We start from the raw sequence: 22047 nt of genomic DNA, 5'->3' as shown, positions 1-22047 counted from the left end.
ACCTCCCTGGGCAGCCTGTTCCAGTGCTCTGTCACCCTCAAAGTGAAGTTTTTCTTCATGTTCAGATGGAATTTCCTGTATTCCAGTTTGTGTCCATTGCTCCTTGTCCTGTCGCTGGGCACCACTGAGAAGACTCCAGCCCTTTCCTCTTGACACCTGGCCTTTAGATATTTATAAACATTGATAAGATCCCCTCTCGGTCTTCTCTTCTCCAGGCTAAACATACTCAGGTGTCTCAGCCTTTCCAGGGAGATCAAGCAGATACTCACACAATCATAGGATCATAGAATACTTTGGGCTGGGAGGGACCTTAACAGGTCATCTAGTCCAACTTCCCCTGCAATGAGCAGGGACATCTTTAACTAGGTCAGGTTGCTCAGAGCCCTGTCCAGCCTGGTCTTGAATGTTTCCAGGAATGGGGCATCTACCACCTCTCTGGGCAACCTGTCCCTGGTGAGACCACCACCCTCCGAGTGAAAAATTTCTTCCTTCCATCTAGTCTAAATCTCCCCCCTTTCAGTTTAAAACCATTACCCCTCAGCCTATCACAACAGGGCCCCATCCTGGTGGCCCCCTTTAAGTACAGGAAGGCTGCTGTAAGTCTCCCTGGAGCCTTCTCTTCTCCAGGCTGAACAACCCCAACTCTCTCAGCCTGTCCCCACAGGAGAGGTGCTCCAGCCCTCTGATCATCCTCATAGCCCTCCTCTGGACTTGCTCCAACAGGTCCATCTCCCTCTGGACTTGCTCCAACAGGTCCATCTCCTTCTTATGTTGGGAGTGCCAGAGCTGGACACAGCAATCCAGGTGGAGTCTTCATGAGAGCAGAGGGGCAGAATCACCTCCCTCGACCTGCTGGCCACGCTCCTCTTGATTCAGTCTAGGATACGGTTGGTTTTCTGGGCTGCGAGTGCACATTGTCAGCTCATGTCCAGCTCTTCATCCACTAAGCTTCACATAGGAATTCACAAATTCTCTGCTGAGATTTACAGTCATTTTCCATAATAAATATAAATTGTATGTTTGTTCATGGGCTTATATTGTTTGCATCTGGTCTCTGAAATTCAGCAATTATATTAAGAAATACCTGAGGGTGGAAAATAAGTGCTTCTAGATCTGACCAATTTGACTTAAGGAAAATGAAAAGGACATTCAAAATAAGAATTCACTTTTTGGTTTCACAGCACCACTGTCAGCATCATAAACTGTCAGTTATAGAATCACAGAATCATGGAATGGTTTGGGTTGGAAGGGATATTAAAGATCATTGAGGTCCAACCCCCCTGCCATGGGCAGGGACACCTCCCTTTAGATCAGGTTGCTCAAAGCCTCAAAGCCCCAAGACCAGCCTGGTCTTGAAGACCTTGAGGGATGGGGCATCCACAACTTCTATGGGCAACCTGTTCCAGTGTCTCACCACCCTCACAGGAAAGAAGTTCTTCCTGAGATCTCATCTAAATCTACCCTCTTCCAGTATGAAGCCATTACCTCTCAACCTATTGCTACACTCTGTCATGGTTTTGGCCAAATTTACCAAAACCGGACTCACAGATGGCCCTTCACCCCCTCTCTCCCTCTCCCCCGCCCCCCCCCCCCCGCCCAAGAGAAGAAAGAGATAAGGAGATTTAGTAGCATGAACTAAACTACTTTAATGAAGAATTAATATTAAAATAAAAATAAAGAAGAAAATAATTAAATAGATACAATATATAGAAAAACATGTGGAGCTCCCAGGATGACAGTCACATCACCGGCAGGCACTGGGGAAGTCCCAGACTGGACTCAGCGACAGATGGGAACTGGATTCCAGCTCTGGAGTCAGGAACACACGGATCGGGATCAAAGGCAGATGAACAGACAGAGTCCTCTTCGGACGTTGGCCATCGAAGAAAGAAGGTTTACCCTTTGATCCCTCAGCTTTTACACCGAGCATGGGGCAGATGGGATGGAATACCCAAGTTGGTCAGGTTTGGGTCACCTCTCCTGTCCCCTCCTCCCTACAGATGAGATCCCTCTACATTTTTCCATTTCCGACCCTCTAAGGGGGCAAATACCGAAATTGGCTGCCCTTGGTTGTTACAGCAATAAGGATAAGCAAGGGCCTCTCTGCTCACCATCCCTTGGCATGGAGCACAAACGTTGGGCTGATCATTCTGAGAAGGAGCAGTTTTCTCCACCATATACTGTTAATTTCAGAGAGTTAGAAGCGGCCTAGTTAAGATGCAAAATTACAGAACAGAAAATTGGTTCGGTTTTACTTCAAACCGGGACACACTCCTTCATAAAGAGTCCCTCCCCATCTCTCCTATAGGCCCCCTTTAGGTGCTATAAGGTCTCCTTGAATAAAAAAATATTTTAACGGTGGTGTGAAAATTGTTACATTGCAACAAGTAATAAGGCCACATTTCTCAAAATTCCACTTCAAAAACATGTTTTGTGTAAATGAAGATCAAAATTCCTGTAAGTGGCATTGACACCATGTAAAGAAGGAGGAAACTACCTAGAGATTTTACGATAGAGATCAAAGGACAGTAAAGGTGCTTCAGTAGAGTGTAGATGCTCTCATACAGTCAGAAGAAAAACGAGCAAACAAATTTTGCACATCTTTTAAATTACTAATTCCTGGAACCGCTCTTATTGGGTTACAGATGCTTTTGTGGCCTTGTGTTCACAGGTTCAAACCCATTCTCGTCTGCTAGTGCTACGATCACCAGTAGATCTCATCAAGTCATAAGAAGTCAGAGCGTGATGCCCTCATTTTCCATAAATCCCCTCACTCTGCCTTTGGATTGTTTCTGTTGATTTCCATCTTAATTTTGCCTTCTGCAAAGCATCCTGGAGTAATGCGTTAACCCTTCTTAAGCAACTCCTTGTAAAGCTGTTTCTTCCTGCGAAATAGCTCCACATTTACTATCCTTGATCTTACCGGTGGATGATCTTAAGAAAAACAGTGCAAACAGTGCCTGAGGAAGCTTTTAGATGACCTGATTTGAGCTAGCAGCAAATACCACTGGGGTTTCAGCAACCTTTAAGTCTCTGCGTAATATGAAAATGGTTGCTGCAGGAAGTGGAGGTAGTGTCTACCCATGGGCAGTTTCCGTTCCCTGCCTTGCCGGGGCTGAGATGAACACTGCCCGTCACATTCACTGCTTTCCAGCCGTATCAGGGCTGGCTGACAGATGCATCGCACAAAGTCGGAGGTGAAGCCTTGGGAGCTGCGGTCAAAAAAAGTCTACGGTCTTGGTAAAGCACCCATCTCTTCTCTGCGCTCAGGCTTTCCCTTTGCAGCACCCACCATGTCGCAGCCAGAGCAATTTCTTTAACCTGCAGTTTATTTCCAGTTAGTGCTCTCTCTGTTACAGCAGGAATCCCTACAGAGGGGATGGAAAACTGGAGTTTCAACCTCAGAAGTTGTGCACAGCTTTGCTGGGTGGTACAGTCACGGCAGTTTCTGAACCCTAAAATCTCTAGATCTGATGGGTCCCTGTAACCACACTTCCTAGAAACTTTTCAGTTAGTGCTACTGAAAACAGAATTATTGCGTGTGACATAAGCAGTTGCCAGACAAACTAAACATAGTAGTGACTAACAGGTTTTCAGTGAGGCAGGAGAGCTTCTCAGAAAGTGGGAATTCATCAGACAACAGACTTACTTTGATCTCACTTAACATTAGCAGTACCAGTAAAAGTCAGCGTGTAGCCTAAGTTTTATGCCCAGGTTTCCTCTGTAAGCAAGGATGGGGTGTGTCTGTTGCTTTTTTGAACAAGCTCAAATCGTAGCACAAACAAGCTCAGTAAACATGAATATGAAAGTCCACATGAAAACCAGGCTGAGTAGGAAAGATTTTGTGAGTTGGCAGGAGGCAAGACAAAAACCTCTTCTCTCCCATTTAGGCTACGAGAGAGTCTGAGACAGTGTGGCTGTAGCAGGCCTGCCATCTATCTAAACTGAGTGTATAATGTACATGTCTTATCTGTCAGTATCAAATGTAAACCTATGTCATCCATTTAGGAAGTTGGAAACAGATCCAGCGCCTGGGCAAAGAGCATGCTGATGTAGAAATAGTGAAGGCATCCAAGTAGGCACACTCAGAGTGATTCCGTATCTGGAACCTGAAAAAAAAAAAAAAACGTAAGAAAACAGTGATTACTAAATAATTTCTACCACTGAACTAAATATTTTAGCCTGCTGTAAAACTAAACCTCTGCTGAAGTAGTTTCAAGTTGAGTTTGGTCCCTTCTGATACGGTAGTTTCAACTGCTGAAAGCAAGGTCAGTGACAAACCACATTAGAAAAGCCTGTCGGCAATGCTGCACAGCTTGCGTCAGAAATAGCGTGGCCAGCAGGACCAGGGAAGTGATCGTCCCCCTGTACTCAGCACTGGGGAGACCCCACCTCGAATGTTCTGTTCAGTTTTGGGCCCCTTGCTACAAGAAAGGCATTGAGGTGCTGGAGAGAGTCCAGAGAAGGGCAATGGAGCTGGTGAGGAGTCTAAGTGCTACGAGAAGCGGCTGAGGAAACCCTAACCCTAACAAATCCTAACCCTAATTGCCCTAAACCTAATGACCCTAACCCTTACCTTAACCCTAACCCATACCCTAACCCTAAGTGGTTGTTCAGCCTGGAGAACAGGAGGCTGAGGGGAGACCTTATCTCTCCCCACAACTTCCTGAAAGGAGGTTGTAGCTAGGTGAGGGTTGGTTTCCCAAGTAATAGGTGATAGGACAAGAGGAAAAGGCCTCAAGTTGCACCAGGGAAGGTTCAGATTGGATGTTAGGAAAAATTTCTTCACAGCAAGGGTTATCAAGCATTGGAACGGGCTGCCCAGGGAAGTGGCCGAGTCACCATCCCTGGAGGCATTTAAAGGACGTGTAGATATAGCGCTGAGGGACGTGGTAACTTGGCTAGGTTAACAGTTGGACTTGACCATCTTAAAGCTCTCTTCCAACCAAAACAATTCTATGACTCTATGACTCTCTGTTTCTATGAAGGGTCCATACCAAGTGTCATACAATAACAGAAGCAGAGAAAAAAGACTGCTTATGATCTATCCTGGCTAGAATTACTGAGGTCATAAATGCTCTGGAGAGTACAACAAAGGGAACTGCTGTGTGATGGGCTGCGGCGGCAGGTCCGTGGAACCCTTGATTGTGGGAACGGCGTCAGGAGTTGACCTTGCAGAGATTGAAGTATATCCTTGAGAAAGAAAGGAGTAGAAAACATCCTGAGAAGTAAAACAACTTTTAGGTACCAGCTGGGGACTGACAAGATAAGGAGTAGTTTTGATGTTTTGCAAGAGACAACCAATGATATATTGTTATAACAATATGTAACCAATAGTAAAAGAACACGTGTTAAGAAAGAATATATAAGAATATACGTGTGCTAATAAAGGTAGACTGTTACTGCTTGAACTTCTGAAGATTGCTGTCCGTGTCGTTTGTCCGTCTCAACAACAACGACAATGGGCCTGATGCAGAACTGCTGTAGCCCACACATTTTCTACTATAAATAGGGGGAAAATCTGGGTTGTCTGCAAGTTGTGACAAACTCACTAAAGTAGATATGATTTTTCCTATGAAGCTCCTTAATCCATCTCAAGATGATTATTCCCTCATACCTGTCACTTCATTGATCTTTCGTTCCTAAAAAACGCATGTGTATCTGCTAGATATTGGGTATTTCAGGAAAACGAGCACACAGGATCACATTGGAAACTAATATGAAAAGAGACTGAAATGTCTATACTATGTAGTATATATGTCTATACTTTGTATAAATTAAGGTAAATAGGGATGATCAATAACATTGAGAGCAGCCTTGAGGAGAAGGACTTGGGGATGTTGGTTGATGAGAAGCTTGACATGAGCCGGCAACGTACACTGGCAGCCCAGAAAGCCAACTGCATCCTGGGCTGCATCAAGAGAAGCGTGGCCAGCAGGTCCAAGGAGGTGATTCTACCCCTCTACTCTGCTCTTGTGATACCCCACCTGGAGTATTGTGTCCAGCTCTGGAGTCCTCAACACAGGAAGGACATGGACCTATTGGAGGAAGTCCAGAGGAGGGCCACAAAGATGATCAGAGGGATGGAGCACCTCCCCTATGAAGGCAGACTGAGAGTTGGGGTTGTTCAGCCTGGAGAAAAGAAGGCTCCGGGGAGACCTAAAAAGCAGCCTTCCAGTACTTGAAGAGGGCCTCCAGGAGAGATGGGGAGGGATTCTTTATCAGGGAATGGAGCGACAGGATGAGGGGTAATGGTTTTAAACTGAACACTCTCTTTAACTACTTGAAAGGACATTGTAGAGAGGTTGGTGCTGGTCTCACAAGCAAATAGCGACAGAACAAGAGGGAATGGATTCAAGCTGCAACAGGGTAGGTTTAGACTGGACATTAGGAAGAAATTCTTCACAGTAAGAGTGATCAGACACTGGAACAGGCTGCCCAGGGAGGGGGTTGAGTCACCATCCTTGGATGAGTCTAAGAGTCGCTTAGATGTGGCGTTGGGGGATATGGTGTAGGGAAGAACTTTGTAGAGTAGGGTAGATGGTTGGACTCGATGATCCCAAGGGTCTTTTCCAACCTGAATGATTCTATGAGGGGAAATTTAGATTAGATATTAGGAAGAAATTCGTTACTGTGAGGGTGGTGAGGCACTGGAACAGGTTGCCCAGAGAGGTTGTGGATGTCCCATTCCGGGAAGTGTTTAAGAACAGGCTGGATGGGGCTTTGAGCAACCTGGTCTGGTGGGAGGTGTCCCTGCCCATGGCAGGGGGGTTGGACTTCGATGATCTTTAAGGTTCCTTCCAACCCGAACCATTCAATGATTCTATGTTTCTAGGATTCTATGATTATCTTCATGTGTTGAGGCAGCAAAAAAACCCTTCTTGAATCAGGGTCTTCTCTATGTAGATGCTATTGGAATTAGATCAGTTATAACTGCAAAGAGTTCATTTTCAAAGTCATAGTTATAACTCACAGGGAAAAAAAAAAAAGAATCCTGATATAAATAACATCGTGCTGTAAACCCTAATTGTACATTTCCTTAAGTACATGTTAGGCAATCACAAGGTACTTACGAGCCCTCCTTGAAGGCAATACCATTCTCCCAGAAGAAGCTTTCGCCTTTCTTGCGCAATCCAATCCAGGAGTCATCTATTTTCAAATGCTTAAGTAAAGAATGCTAAAAAAAAAGGCATTTTGTCAACATGAGCTCTCAAAATGATAAGCAAATTCCTCCTGTGAATTTTGAGGAGGTCTAGCTCGTCATTCTGTCATCTAGAACACTTTCATAAATATTTCATTGAGAGATAAAGAGCCTAATTCTGTCTTTGAATTGACTCTTACCATATCGTACCCTATAAATTTCAGTGAAATTTTTCAATTCACTTGAAAATTATTACTGTTCCCTACACACAAAAATACCAAAACACCATGTATTGGTTGTGTCTGTCTATATATGTTTATCACTCTCTACGTATGCAGCTTGGTCTAACTAGGCTGGTACATACAGGTGTTTCTTGCATTTCAGATTGGCATATGGGAACTCCTCCCTTTCCCAATGATAATATTTAACTAATTTAAATTTAAAGTTTTTTATCTGCAGATGTACAGATAAAAAGAGTATAAGGCAGTTCGCTGCTCCAGGAGTTTGCGACAGCCTGTATCAGCCACAGCAAAGAATGATGGAAGGTAACAGAAAGAGCGTTTGCAATGGGTTAATATTACAGAACTCCCTGCGACAAGCTATTGCTAGACTCAGCAAACTTAAAAATGATATATTAGCTCTCAGCAAGGACTCCAATGGATATGGAAAGAGTGAACCCTTACCCTCCTCCACTCTCCCTGAGCAACTTCCATTCAACGTAGTTCAGAAGAAACTGTCTCCGTATGGTCTCAGTGCCATTTCTGCAGTTTTTGGTGTACCTTCTTCTGGTGTGGCTCACGCTACCCAGTGCTGGAGCACACCACAGAGCACTGATCTGACCCTGGAGGGCAACGTAGCTTTTCTTTCCTAAGTTGTGTTTACAGTTTGTAGGTATAAAGTTTTTAAGAACCAGTTGAAATAACATCAATTTCTGCCCAGCCAATTATCAGTTGAGTATCAAGGGCACCAAATGGAATGAAGCTTTTAGGCAAGTAAGGAAAAGAGGCATCTACAAATTTGGTATGAGTTGATCACTCACAGGGCTGCGATGCAGAAAGGGCTTGTGGAGAGGGGACAAGCTCGTAAATATGGTTGGTCTTATTGGCAAAGAAAGGGGTCTGATGATGGGATAAAATGAGAGACCACATTCAGTAAGGGACTCATACAGGAGGAACTAGGCCCTGAATCTTTCTCATTGTTGAAATTCTTGTCGCTGTAAAAATATTTATTAGCGCAAGTCAAATTCACATGTGACTTAATCTGTGTAATTTCACTGAAGTCTCCTCCATTTCAGTATCTGCTACACCACTAATATGTACCAGCCAGCCAGAAAAGCAGCCTTTTGACCTCTCTTCAACAGCGACAGTAACAAGAAAACTCAAATGTTAATCTATCTGAAAACCAACTTTTTGATGAAACTAGTTTCTCATTGACAATACTCGAAAGACAGCAGATGTGTAAATGCCTATTACAGTTTTAGCGGCACGCAGCAGTAAGATGTCACTGGCATTCACCAACTCTATGCAACTGGACCATAATACAGAGAAATCAAAGTATTTGAACAAACTTCTTTGCATGAAAAAATGTCCAAACCAGCTTCAGCTGGGGCATATTCCCACCACTGGTATAAGCATGCATCTCTAAGAGGCATTAAGGCGTATCTAAAAACGGATGCAAGCAGATAAAGATGGATAATTTCCCACTGTGCTGAGAAATGGTTTTAAATGTTTGGTTTCTTACAGCAACCAAAGCATCCATTTATTTGTCTGTACTGGAACTTAAGACAGATTATAACTGCTTTGAAGATGAAGGCCCATAGGACAGAAAAGTGAAAGTAGGCAAAACGATTCACAACAAAGAGCTTTTTCGTGGCCATTCAAGTCAAATCCAGGCACGCAAGCAGCGCGGGGCAGCTGGTACTGCTGGTGCAGCCACTGCAGGCAGCCAGCTACTTACAGCGGCAAAGCAGGTACTTCCCAGGACCTGAACTCACACCACTTACTTATTTTACAAAGATTTAACGTATAAATATTGCATGCAAAAAAAAATTTAAAAAAAAAAAAAAAAGTTAAAAAGCTTTGTCAAGGAAAGAGAGAGATACCGCAGTTGTGTTCTATTTTGTTGTTGGGTTTTTGGTTTTTTTTTTTTTCCCCTTACCATTTCTTCCTCGTTTTCAAAAACAACTAGCAAGGATTCATTCTTAGCGCAGAAGGCCTGACTAGATGTCCAGTTTTCTTCCTCCTCTGAGATGAAGTAACATTTCCTTTTGTAACCTATCCATTCACTGGGGCACTGTTCATGAGATACCCCAGGTTTTAAAGCTACAAAAGAAAAGAGAGGATGAAATTTTTACCTAATAAAATCTTAGCATTCATCAGTGTAAGTCAACCTAAAATGTAGATTTTTTGAAAGCCAACGCCACACCAGATTCCAGAAGAGAAGCCAAAGGTAGGGCAAGGGTCCTGACCTTCCCTGCCTTTCAGGCACTGTCTTCAGCTGAGGAATGTGAGAGTTGGGGGCTGCAATCCAATTATTACAACCAGTAGGAAGTTAGTAGGGCTTGGAAATCACTCCGAAATATTAGAGAATTAGACGCATTGACAATTGACAATTTATACTCAGCACATTTCAAATCCATTAATAGGGTAATAAAACTCATACTGTTAATTTAGTGATCAAATTCATTTTAAGTAATGAAGTTGACTGAATACCTACAACTGGTGAGGTAATTCATGAAGGCAAGTTGCTTTGATTTTCTTTCAGACCTTTAAGTGTTTGATAAATCTGTCTGAAGGCAAGTAAAGTAGGTGTTGAGGTGTTGATAGGATGCTAATGAAATTTGTCTGTTAATGAAGAGATGAAAATTATTATTATTTGGACATAATAGTTTGGAGAATGGTTCATCAGAGTTGTTCCCCCAGAACATTTTGACGCCCTCTCTTGATCTTCTTTCCATCACAGTAGTTCTGTGAGGTGATAGGACTCACTGGCATGTTTCATTTCAGTGCTGAGTTTAAGTTCATCCAATGAAGATAATTAATTTGCATTTACTTTTGTTTCTGTTTTCTCAACAAAAATAACCTGCCCTGATTGTTAGTGAATGGTTACTGTGACCTTCTGTGTGGCATGGTGTCTTCTGTAACACACCTGGGGGCTCACCCGGAGTATTTCCTGGGTCATCCTCCTGGGACCAAATCCGGACCTTCTGCACCCAAAGTGCATTTTTTCATTGCTTAACCTTGGAGATGGCTAATAATTGAAATTAAAGTAACTGGCCGTTATGTGAGTAGAGGGGCTTGCAGGAAGTTAATTGATCTCCCAGACCCTGCAGCCTGCTGTTGTCAGGCTTGCTCCCTTTCCCTTTCCAATCAGCTACTCTCTTTGCTATATATAATTGGAGACCCCTTAGCAAGTCACCTGTGAGCGCTGCCCTCACCCCCTCGCAAGAAAATGTGACTGATGCCATTGAAAGAAAAGCCTAACAAAGCAAAGGAAAACCAACAGGGACAGATGTCACTATCATTCTCCATTCACAGAATCACAGAATGATACGGGGTTGGAAGGCACCTCTGGAGATCATCTAGTCCAACTCCCTGCCAAAGGAAGTCCACCCAGAGCAGGAACGTGTCCAAGCAGGGTTTGAATGTCTCCAGAGACGGAGACTCCACCACCTCCCTGGGCATTAGTTTCCACGTAACGTGCAGAGGACCTCACTACTACACCTCATGCTGTTGCATGGGACAGACCGAAGACATATTTAATGCAGATATTCAAGAGCTCCCTGTGCAGATGGGGCTGTGGAGGCTCCACTGAGATACATGGGCAACCAGTGACTTGGATACCTGAGGTAATACTGCAGGCAGCGCAGGCTTTGCTCCTACACAAATGAATTTTTAAAAACAAAAAGGCAGAATGACCCCCCAAATTTGTGAAAAGATAAGCTAGCTGCATTAGCTAGTTGCCTTCCACGTGTGACAATTAAAGGACCCCTCCAGACCAGGCATACGAGCAGCCCACACAATAAGCCCGGAGTATACGCCCGGACATGCAATGCTCACTGAGTGCACTAGCTGGTATTACTCCAGTAAGCTACTGGAGATAAGCACAGACAAGACACGCAGACAGCACATGTATGGCCAAGCAAGAAACTACACTCTTAAGAGTAATAAGGATGCAGCAAAAATTAAAAAAAAAAAAAAAAAAAAAAAGAGTTTACAGCTGAATCATCTGGATTTTATCTGTAGGGAGAATTCTCTCTCCTTTTAAATTCTGCCTGGAGGTTATTCAACCTTAGATTGACATCAAAACAACTGAAATAGTGACGGAAGTCCCAGGTTTTGTGACTTTGCAGTACTCATGTTGGTGCGCTTGACTGCTGTGACCCTGGAACCCGGTAGTCAGAGGAAACATCTCTCAAACGGAAAACGTTCCAAAATCTTACCGAATACAATGATGAGCACCACCAGAAATCCAAAAATAAATAGGCACAGAAAACAGCCTGTGAAAAGAAGATCATAAATGGTTTTGTAAATATGAGCGCTTAGGCTCAGATTATATTTCAGTATTAAGTGAGACAGCAGCATTTCATTTCATTTAAGCTCCAAGGATGTAAATACAAAGCACTACTGAAGTCTAACAAGGCACCCTGAATTGACATTTATATAACTGGACAGTTCGATAAAGTGGCCAACTATCACCAAACTGGCTTTTTTGTTTTTTGATCTGTATACACCCTAAAGTTTTCCACAGACGTGCAGGCCCCTGTATAGCAAGGACCCAGTCCCAAATTCATCATCTCCTCTATGTTCTGTAGACCTCTTAGCAATAATCTGTGGAGGCTGAGAACTCACAGGCCATCACTGACTCCAAGAAAGCTACATCCATGTTTGGAAAATAGGAGAATGCTTTCACACAATTCAAACACTAAAGGCTGAGGCTCAGAGTATGGCTGCAGTCTTGAATCAAATGTGTTTTCTCTGTGTCACAAGCCCTCCTTCACACACACATTTCAAGGCAGATGTGCAAGCTCATCTGTTGCAAAGGCATACAATATTCTCTCTAATGAGGTTTGGCTTCACTTTCTACATCTTATCCAACAGTATTTTATACAGGTAAACTACCACATGGAAAAACGCCCATTTTCACACAAAAGGATCAAGCATAAACAGTTCACACTTGGTTCAAACATAACAGTTATCTTCATTTGTGTGACTACAGCTTTGCCTAGAAGTGAACTCCCAGCTTTTCTCTCATGCAAGCCAGGGCACCGGGAGCTAGATTTGGAGCTTGACTTCAGCTTCCTGCAGGAAGGTGTCTTACCTAACACTAAAGAAAAAAGTCTTACATTTTGACATCAAGCAGCACTCTTTACAGGGCCTCCTCTTCTGCATCCATGAACTGGCCACCGCTTTCCATTTGGCATCTTGTTTGACATTAGTGGAGTCTACGTTCCCTAGAGGTGCTTGTGTCATCCTGGTAGTCTCAGCCTGTTCAGCCTTCTGTTCAGCCTCCTGTTCAGCTTGAGGCTCCATCTACAGCTGGGAAACAAAGAAAGAAGTTATGTTTAATGAGTGCTTCCCCTATATAAATGAGTGGAAATAGCAGAAATCCCAAAGCTGCCTTAGTTATTGCCTGTACCTGAGGAGATGAGGGCAGGGTGGACGGAGAAATCAGAAAAGAAATAGAAAATAAGGAACTCGTGCAACATATTTGAGGCCCACCAAAAGAAGGTGGACCTCAGATACGTTGCACATATCTTCCTTCCCAGGGAGGGAGGCGATGGGGAATGAGGACTGTAACGGAGGGTAAGGGAAGGACAGAGCAGATGGGAACAATGCGACAGGGAAGGGATGGGGCATATCCAGGCAGCAGGGAAAGGCCACAAAAAGCAGAGCTTCCCACTTCACCACTACGTAGCTTATAGTTTCCCCTGCATGCAAAAAGTTTGGGCAATTTCCCAGGAAAGGCTCAACTTGCTCTGCAGAGGGAAGTTCACTGTATTCTTTTCTGCTCACTCCAATACGTGGTTTTCCTCACAGTTTTTCTTCAATTCCACTTTCAGTGACATAAATTTAACAGAAAAAGTCATTCAGAGAAAAATATGCAGCTATAAACATTATTGTGCCAGTGCAGAAATGTCAATTAATCTTCATGAGTTAGGTGATAATGGGGAAAAAGCCCCTACTCCCTCCTTCAGCATCTTTATTTTCATTACTGTTATTATGATATTTATGTTGTGGCACATGCCTAAGAGGCCTCCTCAAGTTCACCAATTCATAACGTTAACTAGGTGCCTAAATACATCTGAGAATCAGATTCCACTTGTGCTTGGTCCACACTACTGCAGCAGAAAGAACCTAGGGCTTGGAATTACGTTCTCCAGTAAGGTGCCCTTTCCCCATGTTTTCTCGCGTGTTGGTTCATGGGCCGGGCTTCTAGCCTCCACCAAGTATGCCACGCTTTGCTACTGGAACTGAAAAGCACTGGGGTTTGACTCCAGCCACAGAGGAGTGTCTCCTGAACCTTCTCATCCACACCAGGGAAAAAGCCTCTTGCCCTCCCTTGGCTTTTGGGATGGAAGAGTGAGCAGCACAGCCAGCAGGAGTACAGGTGAGCTCTGAAACACAGGGCACTTCTTGAAGGCAGGCGCCGGCAAAAGCATTTCAAAGAAGGTTTGGAAGATTGAAGAAAAAACATGCGGCCTAAAGATCAGCAATTTTTCACTGAGCCACAATATCCTTTGGAAGAAACACCACCAGGAGTTCTGTTTGTCCTAGGCCACAAGACAACCACAAGCGAACCACAGAGACCCAGGCCACCCCTGCTTTAAACAAGGACATTTTCCTCCTCCTTAGTCATAGAATCATAGAATAGTTTAGGTTGGAAGGGTCAGAATCAACCAAGGAATGATATGGAGTTGGCAGGGACCTCTGGAGATCATCTAGTCCACCTCCCCTGCCAAAGCAGGTCCACCCAGAGCAGGTTGCACAGGAACGTGTCCAGGCGGGTTTGAATGTCTCCAGAGAAGGAGACTCCACCACCTCCCTGGGCAGCCTCTTCCAGGGCTCTGCCACCCTCAAAGGAAAGTTCCTCCTCATGTTTAGGTGGAACTTCTTATATTCAAGTTTGTGCCCGTTTCCTCTTGTCCTGTCCCTGGGCACCACTGAAAAAAGACCGGCCCCGTCCTCTTGACACCCTCCCTTTAAGTATTTATAGGCGTTGATCAGATCCCCCCTCAGCCTTCTCCAGATTAAAAAGACCTTAAAGATCATCGAGTTCCAACCCCCCTGCCATGGGCAGGGACACCTCCACTAGAGCAGGTTGCTCAAAGCCCCATCCAGCCTGGCCTTGAACACTTCCAGGGATGGGGCAGCCACAGCTTCCCTGGGCAACCTGTTCCAGTGCCTCACCACCCTCACAGGGAAGAATTTCCTCCTAATGTCTAACCTAAATCTCCCCTCTTCCAGTTTGAAGTCATTACCCCTCGTCCTATCACTACATGCCCTTGTAAAAGGTCCCTCTCCAGCTTTCTTCTAGGCCCCCTTCAGACACTGGAAGGCTGCTGTAACATCTCCCCGGATCCTTCTCTTCTCCAGGCTGAAAGAGCCTAACTCTCTCAGCCTGTCTTCACAGGAGAGGTGCTCCAGCCCTCTGACCATCTTCGTGGCCCTCCTCTGGATGTGCTCCCACAGGTCCATGTCCTTCTTATGTCGGGGGTCCCAGAGCTGGACACAGTTCTCCAGGTGGGGTCTCACGAGCGCGGAGCAGAGGGGCAGAATCCCCTCCCGTGACCTGCTGGCCTTTTGATGCAGCCCAGGATGGGCCTGGCTTTCTGGGCTGCCAGCGTCTCCATCTTCCTGCTCTTCAGCCCCACCGTCCTTCGGCTGTGGCTTTGCCGAGGGGGGCACACGGGCCCCCTGGGCCATGCCGGCAGCGGCACCCTATACCTGCTCCCGGCGCTGCGGGCGGGGGGTCTCCGGCCGCCGCCTGCATGCGGGGGAAACGGAGGCCCCCGCCGGCCCTCCCGTCCCGTCCCGTCCCGTCCCGTCCCGTCCCGTCCGCACGAAACCGGCGGCCGCCGCCGCCCCCCCCCCCCCCCCCCCCCGGCTTGGCCCTCCCCTACCCCGCTCTCTGCCGGCTCTGGTGGGCGCTCCCCGGGCCCCCCGCCCGCCATCTTACCGGCACCGCACCCGGGGCCGCCGTCGGGGCCGAGGCCCAGCTCCGCGGGAGGCGCGTCACTTACGGTGAAAGCGAAAGGGCCAACGGGCAGGCTTCCGCCCCGCGGCCGCGATGGAGGTGTCGGGCGGCGGCGAGGTCTCTTTCTCCCCGCTCTGGCGCCGGGATGCGCTGCGGCGGTTGAGACGGCTCCGGCGACGGACCTCCACCGACCCGCTGCTGGCCCGGCTGCTGCCCCGGGACGAGTCCCGCCGGCCGGTGGTGGCGAGGGGGGGGATGCCGAAGGGAGAGCCGGCGACGGAGAAAAGGCGCGGGGCACGGCCGGGTGAGACGGGCGGGACGGGACGGGACGGGACGGGACGGGAGGGGAGCTGCGGCGAAGGCCCGACCGGTGCCCGAGAGGAGAGGGGAAGAGAGGGGATGGGATTGGATGGGATGGGCCGAGGATCCTCCGTCCCCCCCCCGACCCCCCCGCCCAGGGCGGTGCGTGGGCACGAAGCGGTGGGGGGGGCTGTGTGCTGCGGGGGTTTCTGTGGGATTTCGCAATTCAATACCTTGGAAAATCCGGTCGAGTTTTAGAAATCCTGACGCTCCGCGGTACCCAGCCCTCTCAGGGGCAGTCGCAACCGTTTGGAACATCTTAGAATCATAGAATAATGGTTTGGGTTGGAAAAGACCTTAAAGATCATGGAGTTCCAACCCCCCTGCCATGGGCAGGGACACCTCCACCAGAGCAGGTTGCTCAAAGCCCCATCCAGCCTGGCCTTGAACACTTCCAGGGATGGGGCATCCACAACTTCCCTGGGCAATAATAAAGTTAATGTCCCTGCATGGAGTTTTTTTTGACCCGAGTCAAAAATTCAGTTCCTTACACGTTCCTTTTTATTCCTTGGCGTGCATTAATATTTATTTCTCTCCTTAGACATCTTTTTACAACTCTCTTTCTGGAGAAGAATTGCGGGAATTGTCATCGCTGTTGCTGTGATTTTACTCTTAACGTGGATTACTCTAAGTGAGTGTATTTATTTCAAAAAATCCTTAGCTGTGGAAAGAGAAATACGGTACTTCCCCCTCTAGTTGTGCTGTCTCTTGATCGCTGAGGGCTAAGAGGAATTTCTTTCAGCTCTCCCGCACACACTGTAATGGCGGCTGGTGCAGGGATCAGAGTCCACCGAAAGAAAATGAAACTAAATTGTAGTGACTTTTTTTTTTGCCGTCTGCAGGATTTCCTTAGACTGCAGCATAGCAAAAGGCTGAGGAATGGCAAAGCCGTAAGCAAACTTAGGGAGGTAGTACTGACTTTTTAACTTGGTTCTGGCCTAGAGAGTTCTTTTTACGTTGAACCAGAACCTGTTTAGGGTCAAATTATAGCTGTTTCACAGTAGAAACGAGTGTCTAACTCTGCACCCTTTGTCAAAGGCAGCCTTTTGCCCTGATGTTCTCCCCTGTGGTGTCTCTGGTGTAGCTGGAGCTTTGCACTTGCACATAGAATCACAGAATCATTCAGGTTGGAAGAGACCCTTGGGATCATCGAGTCCAACCGTCTACCCTACTCTACAAAGTTCTCCCCTACACCATATCCCCCAACACCACATCTAAACGACTCTTAAACACATTCAGGGATGGTGACTCAACCACCTCCCTGGGCAGCCCGTTCCAGTGTCTGACCACTCTTTCTGTGAAGAACTTTTCCCTAATGTCCAGTCTAAACCTACCCTGTTGCAGCTTGAATCCATTCCCTCTTGTTCTATCGCTAATTACCTGTGAGAAGAGACCAGCACCAACCTCTACAGTGTCCTTTCAAGTAGTTGTAGAGAGTGATGAGGTCTCCCCTCAGCCTCCTCTTCCTCAAACTAAACATGCTGGAGTCTGTTTGCGTGTGAGCATGTAATCAGAGATTACTGGACACGCTGTAGCTGGTATAACTGGAAAAACTAATAAGACTGAGCACAATCCTTCGGTTGTACTGTGATCACCCATCTCCTGCTTAATTAATTCACTGCAAGTCACAGGTATTTTTAAGATAAAGGAAGAAGGTCCAGAATATGTGAATGTGTATACAATTGTATTTTAAATGAGTAAGTAACATTCTCTTCACTTCTTCATTTGAACAAAAGATCCACCTAAATTACTACAGCTGGAGCCGTGCCCTGACGACTGGCTGTACTACAAGAGGAAGTGTTACTACCATTCAGAAGACAGGTCTCCAGCAGATTGGAATTCCAGTCAGGAGTCCTGTTCTAACTATGGAGCTTCCCTTGCGGTGATTGACAGCCATCAAGAGCTTGTAAGTTGTCCGGTGCCTTGAATTCGGTGTTATCTCTGCTGGCCTCCTCCATCACTTGTTCCCTTGGATAGCCTGGAACCCAGCAGACCGCGTGGCAGACCTGTTTGCCGTGAGTCAGCACAACCTACAGAGTTCTTCAGCGCAACGTGGTCTCTTCACCAAAATCCGCTGTAGAAATTCTGGTATTACCTTAGAGGGTATGGCAGAAATTTAAAAGGCAAACTACGTATAAATTAAAAGTAAAGCCTGAAAGAATATGACAATGGAGTTATGACTCCCAATTACTAATAAAGAAGGTGTGATTGGGTGGTTTTTTTGAACTGGCAATTTAGGTATACATTTTAAGTTAGACAGTTTATCCTGCCCTCTCCCCTCACACCCTCTTGACGTTCGTTATCTCTCCAGGGTACCCAAAATACAGTCAACAGCAATTCCCACGCTAAATATAACCTCTAAACTAATTTTGAGTTCGCAGATCACTGGCGCGCACCTATGTGTCTTATTTTCTTGATACTTGTGGATGTACAGATAAAACAGTATAAGGCAGTTCACTGCTCCAGGAGTTTGCGACAGCCTATATCAGCCACAGCAAAGAATGATGGAAGGTAACAGAAAGAGCGTTTGCAATGGGTTAATATTACAGAACTCCCTGCGACAAGCTATCGCTAGACTCAGCAAACTTAAAAATGATATATTAGCTCTCAGCAAGGACTCCAATGGATATGGAAAGAGTGAACCCTTACCCTCCTCCACTCTCCCTGAGCAACTTCCATTCAACGTAGTTCAGAAGAAACTGTCTCCGTATGGTCTCAGTGCCATTTCTGCAGTTTTTGGTGTACCTTCTTCTGGTGTGGCTCACGCTACCCAGTGCTGGAGCACACCACAGAGCACTGATCTGACCCTGGAGGGCAACGTCAGTGTTTCTGTGCGTTTCTTTCCTAAGTTGTGTTTACAGTTTGTAGCTATAAAGGTTTTATCTTTAAGGACATGGTTCTTTTAAAGGGTGCTTTCTTTACAAATGGTTCAGTCGCCAACTGAGGAACAGAAACGTGTTGCTAGTTCTGTGCAAAATAGCCAATTTCTCTGTTTCCACAAAAGGTGAAGACCAGCTGTGATGCTGGGACCATGGTATTGAAAACATCTGGTTCGTGTAGTAGGTTCTACATGTATTTTTTGTTGTTTTCAGACCATTTTTCTTTTTGCTCCTGTACTGTCCCGCCAATTCAGTGTTCTATATGGCTGATAAAAACCAAAGAAAATAGCACTATAGCCAATGTGTTTCCAGAGATGATTATAGGATCATAGGGAAAGAATCAAGAAAGTCTTCGTTTTATTTGTACTGCAGATGGTAAACTGCGTGTGTGCCCTCGAATGTCCTGGGGTTTGGGTTTAGGTGGGCCCAATACAAGGAACGGTAAAACAGAACAGACTCACACACTTATGATACTGTTAGCGTCAAGAGTAAAAGTGCGAAAATTGGGAAGTTGGGGGATTTTAAGTGTGTGACTTGGATTTCATAGAAATGCAACCTAACTGACATCCGAGGAATTACGGTGATACAACACAGTCAAGGCAACCTGTGCCGAGTCAGGCACTGTCCCTCTGCTAAATACATCTCCTTGTACTGAAATGCCATTCTCCTGGTGATACAGTTAAACTATTTTACTAGTGTGTATTGTGATATGGTGCATCTAATGACACACGTGGATGTTTTTAATGGCAGGGTGGGACAGGGTATAGGTGGATGGACAGTAACTCTGCATGACTACCACCTAAATAGCTGGGACCTCACTGACTGTTAGTAGTGGAACTAGGGCTTCCTTTAATATTTCATCTAATTAAATTCAGCAGTAAAACATTCAGTGACCCGTGGGGAAAAAAAAAAGTCCACCATTGTATATTCTGTGAAAGAGTTTTATATCTGTGCAGTTTTTATACAAAAAGCTATACAATCATAATCGTAAAAAAAATCTAATGGTCATTTTTTTCTGTGTTTTGTCTAGAACTTTATAATGTATCGAATACGAGTAACAGACTTCTGGATTGGGCTGCACAGGAAAGGAAACAAATTTGTCTGGGTGAATGGAGAGCCGTTTGACACAAACCTGTGAGTTTTCTTTCCAATACACTATGCAGGAGGAGATGGAGTGGCTTTTTTGTCCAAGTAGAAAAGTTACTCTGTGTTACCTATTCCACTGTAAATAAACTGGCGTATCTTACCAAATGAGGGCTGGCTGTAAAAATGCTAATTATGTCCCCAGAGAAGTCAGGAAGTGGCATCATTTCCTCTATGTTGTGTGGTTGCATAACAGGTGTTAGGTTGTGCCTAGAGTAACATCTTTTCTGTACAATCCCACTAAATGAAATGCATTTTCAGGAAGGAAGAATTACTCATGTTATACATTACAAATTGTTTGAATTAGCTTGCCCCGTTGGTCTTGCAGGGTTCAACACTCAGCCAGTGTAGACAGGGCCTCCTAAGACCATCTGAGGTGCTCAGGACCACGTTGGAAGGCCACTGGGCTGGGGCGTTGTGTCTCAGAAGGCATCCCTTTTGCCCACATCCGGAAGACTGGGTGTCTCTGCAGCCACATCCTGTGTATTCTGCAGATACTCAGCAAAATGGCTGCGTTCTCTACTGGAGGAGTACTGCTGCCATGGGTCCCGCTGGGACCCACTCTCTTCTGCCCTAGAGAATTGTGCCTTTTATGCTCACGACACATTGGAGACTGTGAAGTACAAGCACACGTGGTACACCTCTGTGGGGATCAAAGAAGCTTGCTTTAATAGTAGGTGCATCAGAGTATCACCATGTGTTTCACGTGCATGTGAATTCTGATCCTCCCAATAAGAAGCCGGGCTCATTTTAAATCGTTCTGTAGTTTGTTCTCTGCAGTCTTTAAGACCCAATTTTGCAAAGAATAAGAAACAGGTGTTCTAATATTTAGTTCAAAGTTCTGCTCTAATTTTTATTTTCTCTTGGCTTTTTAGATTTCATGTCAATATAACAAATGACGGAGACTGCGTCCATATAGATTCCACCTTCATCTCTACCAGAAAGTGCTCCTCCCTCAGGAACTGGCTTTGCACCATTGGTCAGTTTAATCCCAAGACAAGCTCTAAATAGGGAACAGCTGGCGGTGCAGATACAGAGACTTTCTCCACAAGACATTGGAATTCGCAGAGTACTGAAAGTCCTTGCTGTAGAAGGTCCACAGGGGCAAGTTGTGCCGCGGCGAGGATCTTACCCAAACTTCTCTGTGAGAAGCAATATGGGGAGTGACTCCATGAGAAAGAGGTAATTGGTCAAGAAGTGGCAGTACTGAGGGAAAACAATGATATACAGGCGGTTGCAAAGAACAGAAGTTGCTTCTTGGTAGTACAGTTTCATTGTTGAAACTGCTGGAGGACATGGCAACAGATACTGTTCTTGAGAATTCTTCACAATTGCAAAACATAATTTTTTAAGGCCGTTAAAAACACTGTTAGATGGACATGAAGGTTTTAGTGAAAATGCAATTTTCACGATGATGTGGTTTTTTTCCTTTTCTCTGTGGAACTCAGTAATTCTTTGTCTGAGAACTTTCAGTTTGTCTTTGTGGTAAATGGATGAGATTTCACAAGGTGTTATGACTTCTATCCCCTTATTTTTCCATGAGGTTTGGTATGTAATGTCCAAGGATATAAATGGGAGCTTTGTAAATCAGGAAGGCAGATAATGACTAGGTCTTCCAGTGAATGGCACTGCTGTTAAGGGGCATATAGAGTGGGACAGATTACAGATATTCTTCTCTATCGCTCAGGACTGATCTGGAAACATGACTGCTACTACCCAAAACTTCGCTGAATACATGGCAGCAATAGGAAAGCTCCCAGTCTGAATCACGCACAACTGTCGTTTTGGGAGGGCTGACAAATTCAACTGGATTTAGAAGGGGAGAAACATGTCTATCTAGCATCTTCTAGGGTTCTAGGGCAGCTTAAAGTGAGGTACTTAGGGTATTCATCTGTTTGCCTGTGCAGGGTTAAAGAAAGCTTTTATTGTCTCCAGCACGGCTGTTTTATCAAGCGACTTATGTGGGCAAGGATAGTTTAACAGCCCATGGGATAGATGCACTAGAACCAAATAGCATAGCACCCTGGATTAATCTGTTTAAATTCTTGGTATGATGCCCTGAAAATGGGCACTGGGGGCATGGAAGTCTCACCTGGAAGATCTGTGGCTTGTTCCTGTCTGGTTACGCTCAGATTCAGACACCTGTACAATGACTGCTTCCCAAGGTACATGATTTACAAAGGGTGGTTACTGTCTTTAAAAATGTGAATGAAGAAGACAGGCTTTTTAAGCTAGGAAAATGTTCTAGTTCGGAAACAGAATACCACGTTAAGCTCAGAGCTCACAGGGAAGACGAAGAGTTTGGCATATTGATCTTCAAAGAAATGG

The 22047-nt window shown here is 45.4% G+C and overlaps 1 protein-coding gene across 1 annotated transcript; it reads right to left on the bottom strand.

Moving 5' to 3' along the window:
* Window positions 1-1628: 1628 nt before the first annotated feature.
* LOC141471337 (C-type lectin domain family 2 member B-like) lies at window positions 1629-12999 on the bottom strand. Its single transcript, XM_074157831.1, has 5 exons — window positions 12486-12999; window positions 11583-11639; window positions 9299-9462; window positions 7074-7177; window positions 1629-4109 (listed from the first exon to the last, which is right to left on the bottom strand). The coding sequence occupies exons 1-5, from the start codon at window positions 12670-12672 to the stop codon at window positions 3992-3994; spliced, it is 630 nt and encodes a 209-aa protein (XP_074013932.1). The 5' UTR covers window positions 12673-12999; the 3' UTR covers window positions 1629-3991.
* Between the last annotated feature and the right edge of the window lie 9048 nt (window positions 13000-22047).

This window comes from Numenius arquata, chromosome 1 (assembly GCF_964106895.1).
Source record: "Numenius arquata chromosome 1, bNumArq3.hap1.1, whole genome shotgun sequence".
In the NCBI taxonomy this organism is placed as follows: domain Eukaryota; kingdom Metazoa; phylum Chordata; class Aves; order Charadriiformes; family Scolopacidae; genus Numenius; species Numenius arquata.
Note: the sequence above shows the minus strand (reverse complement) of the source record. Positions and strands in the feature narration are given on the sequence as shown.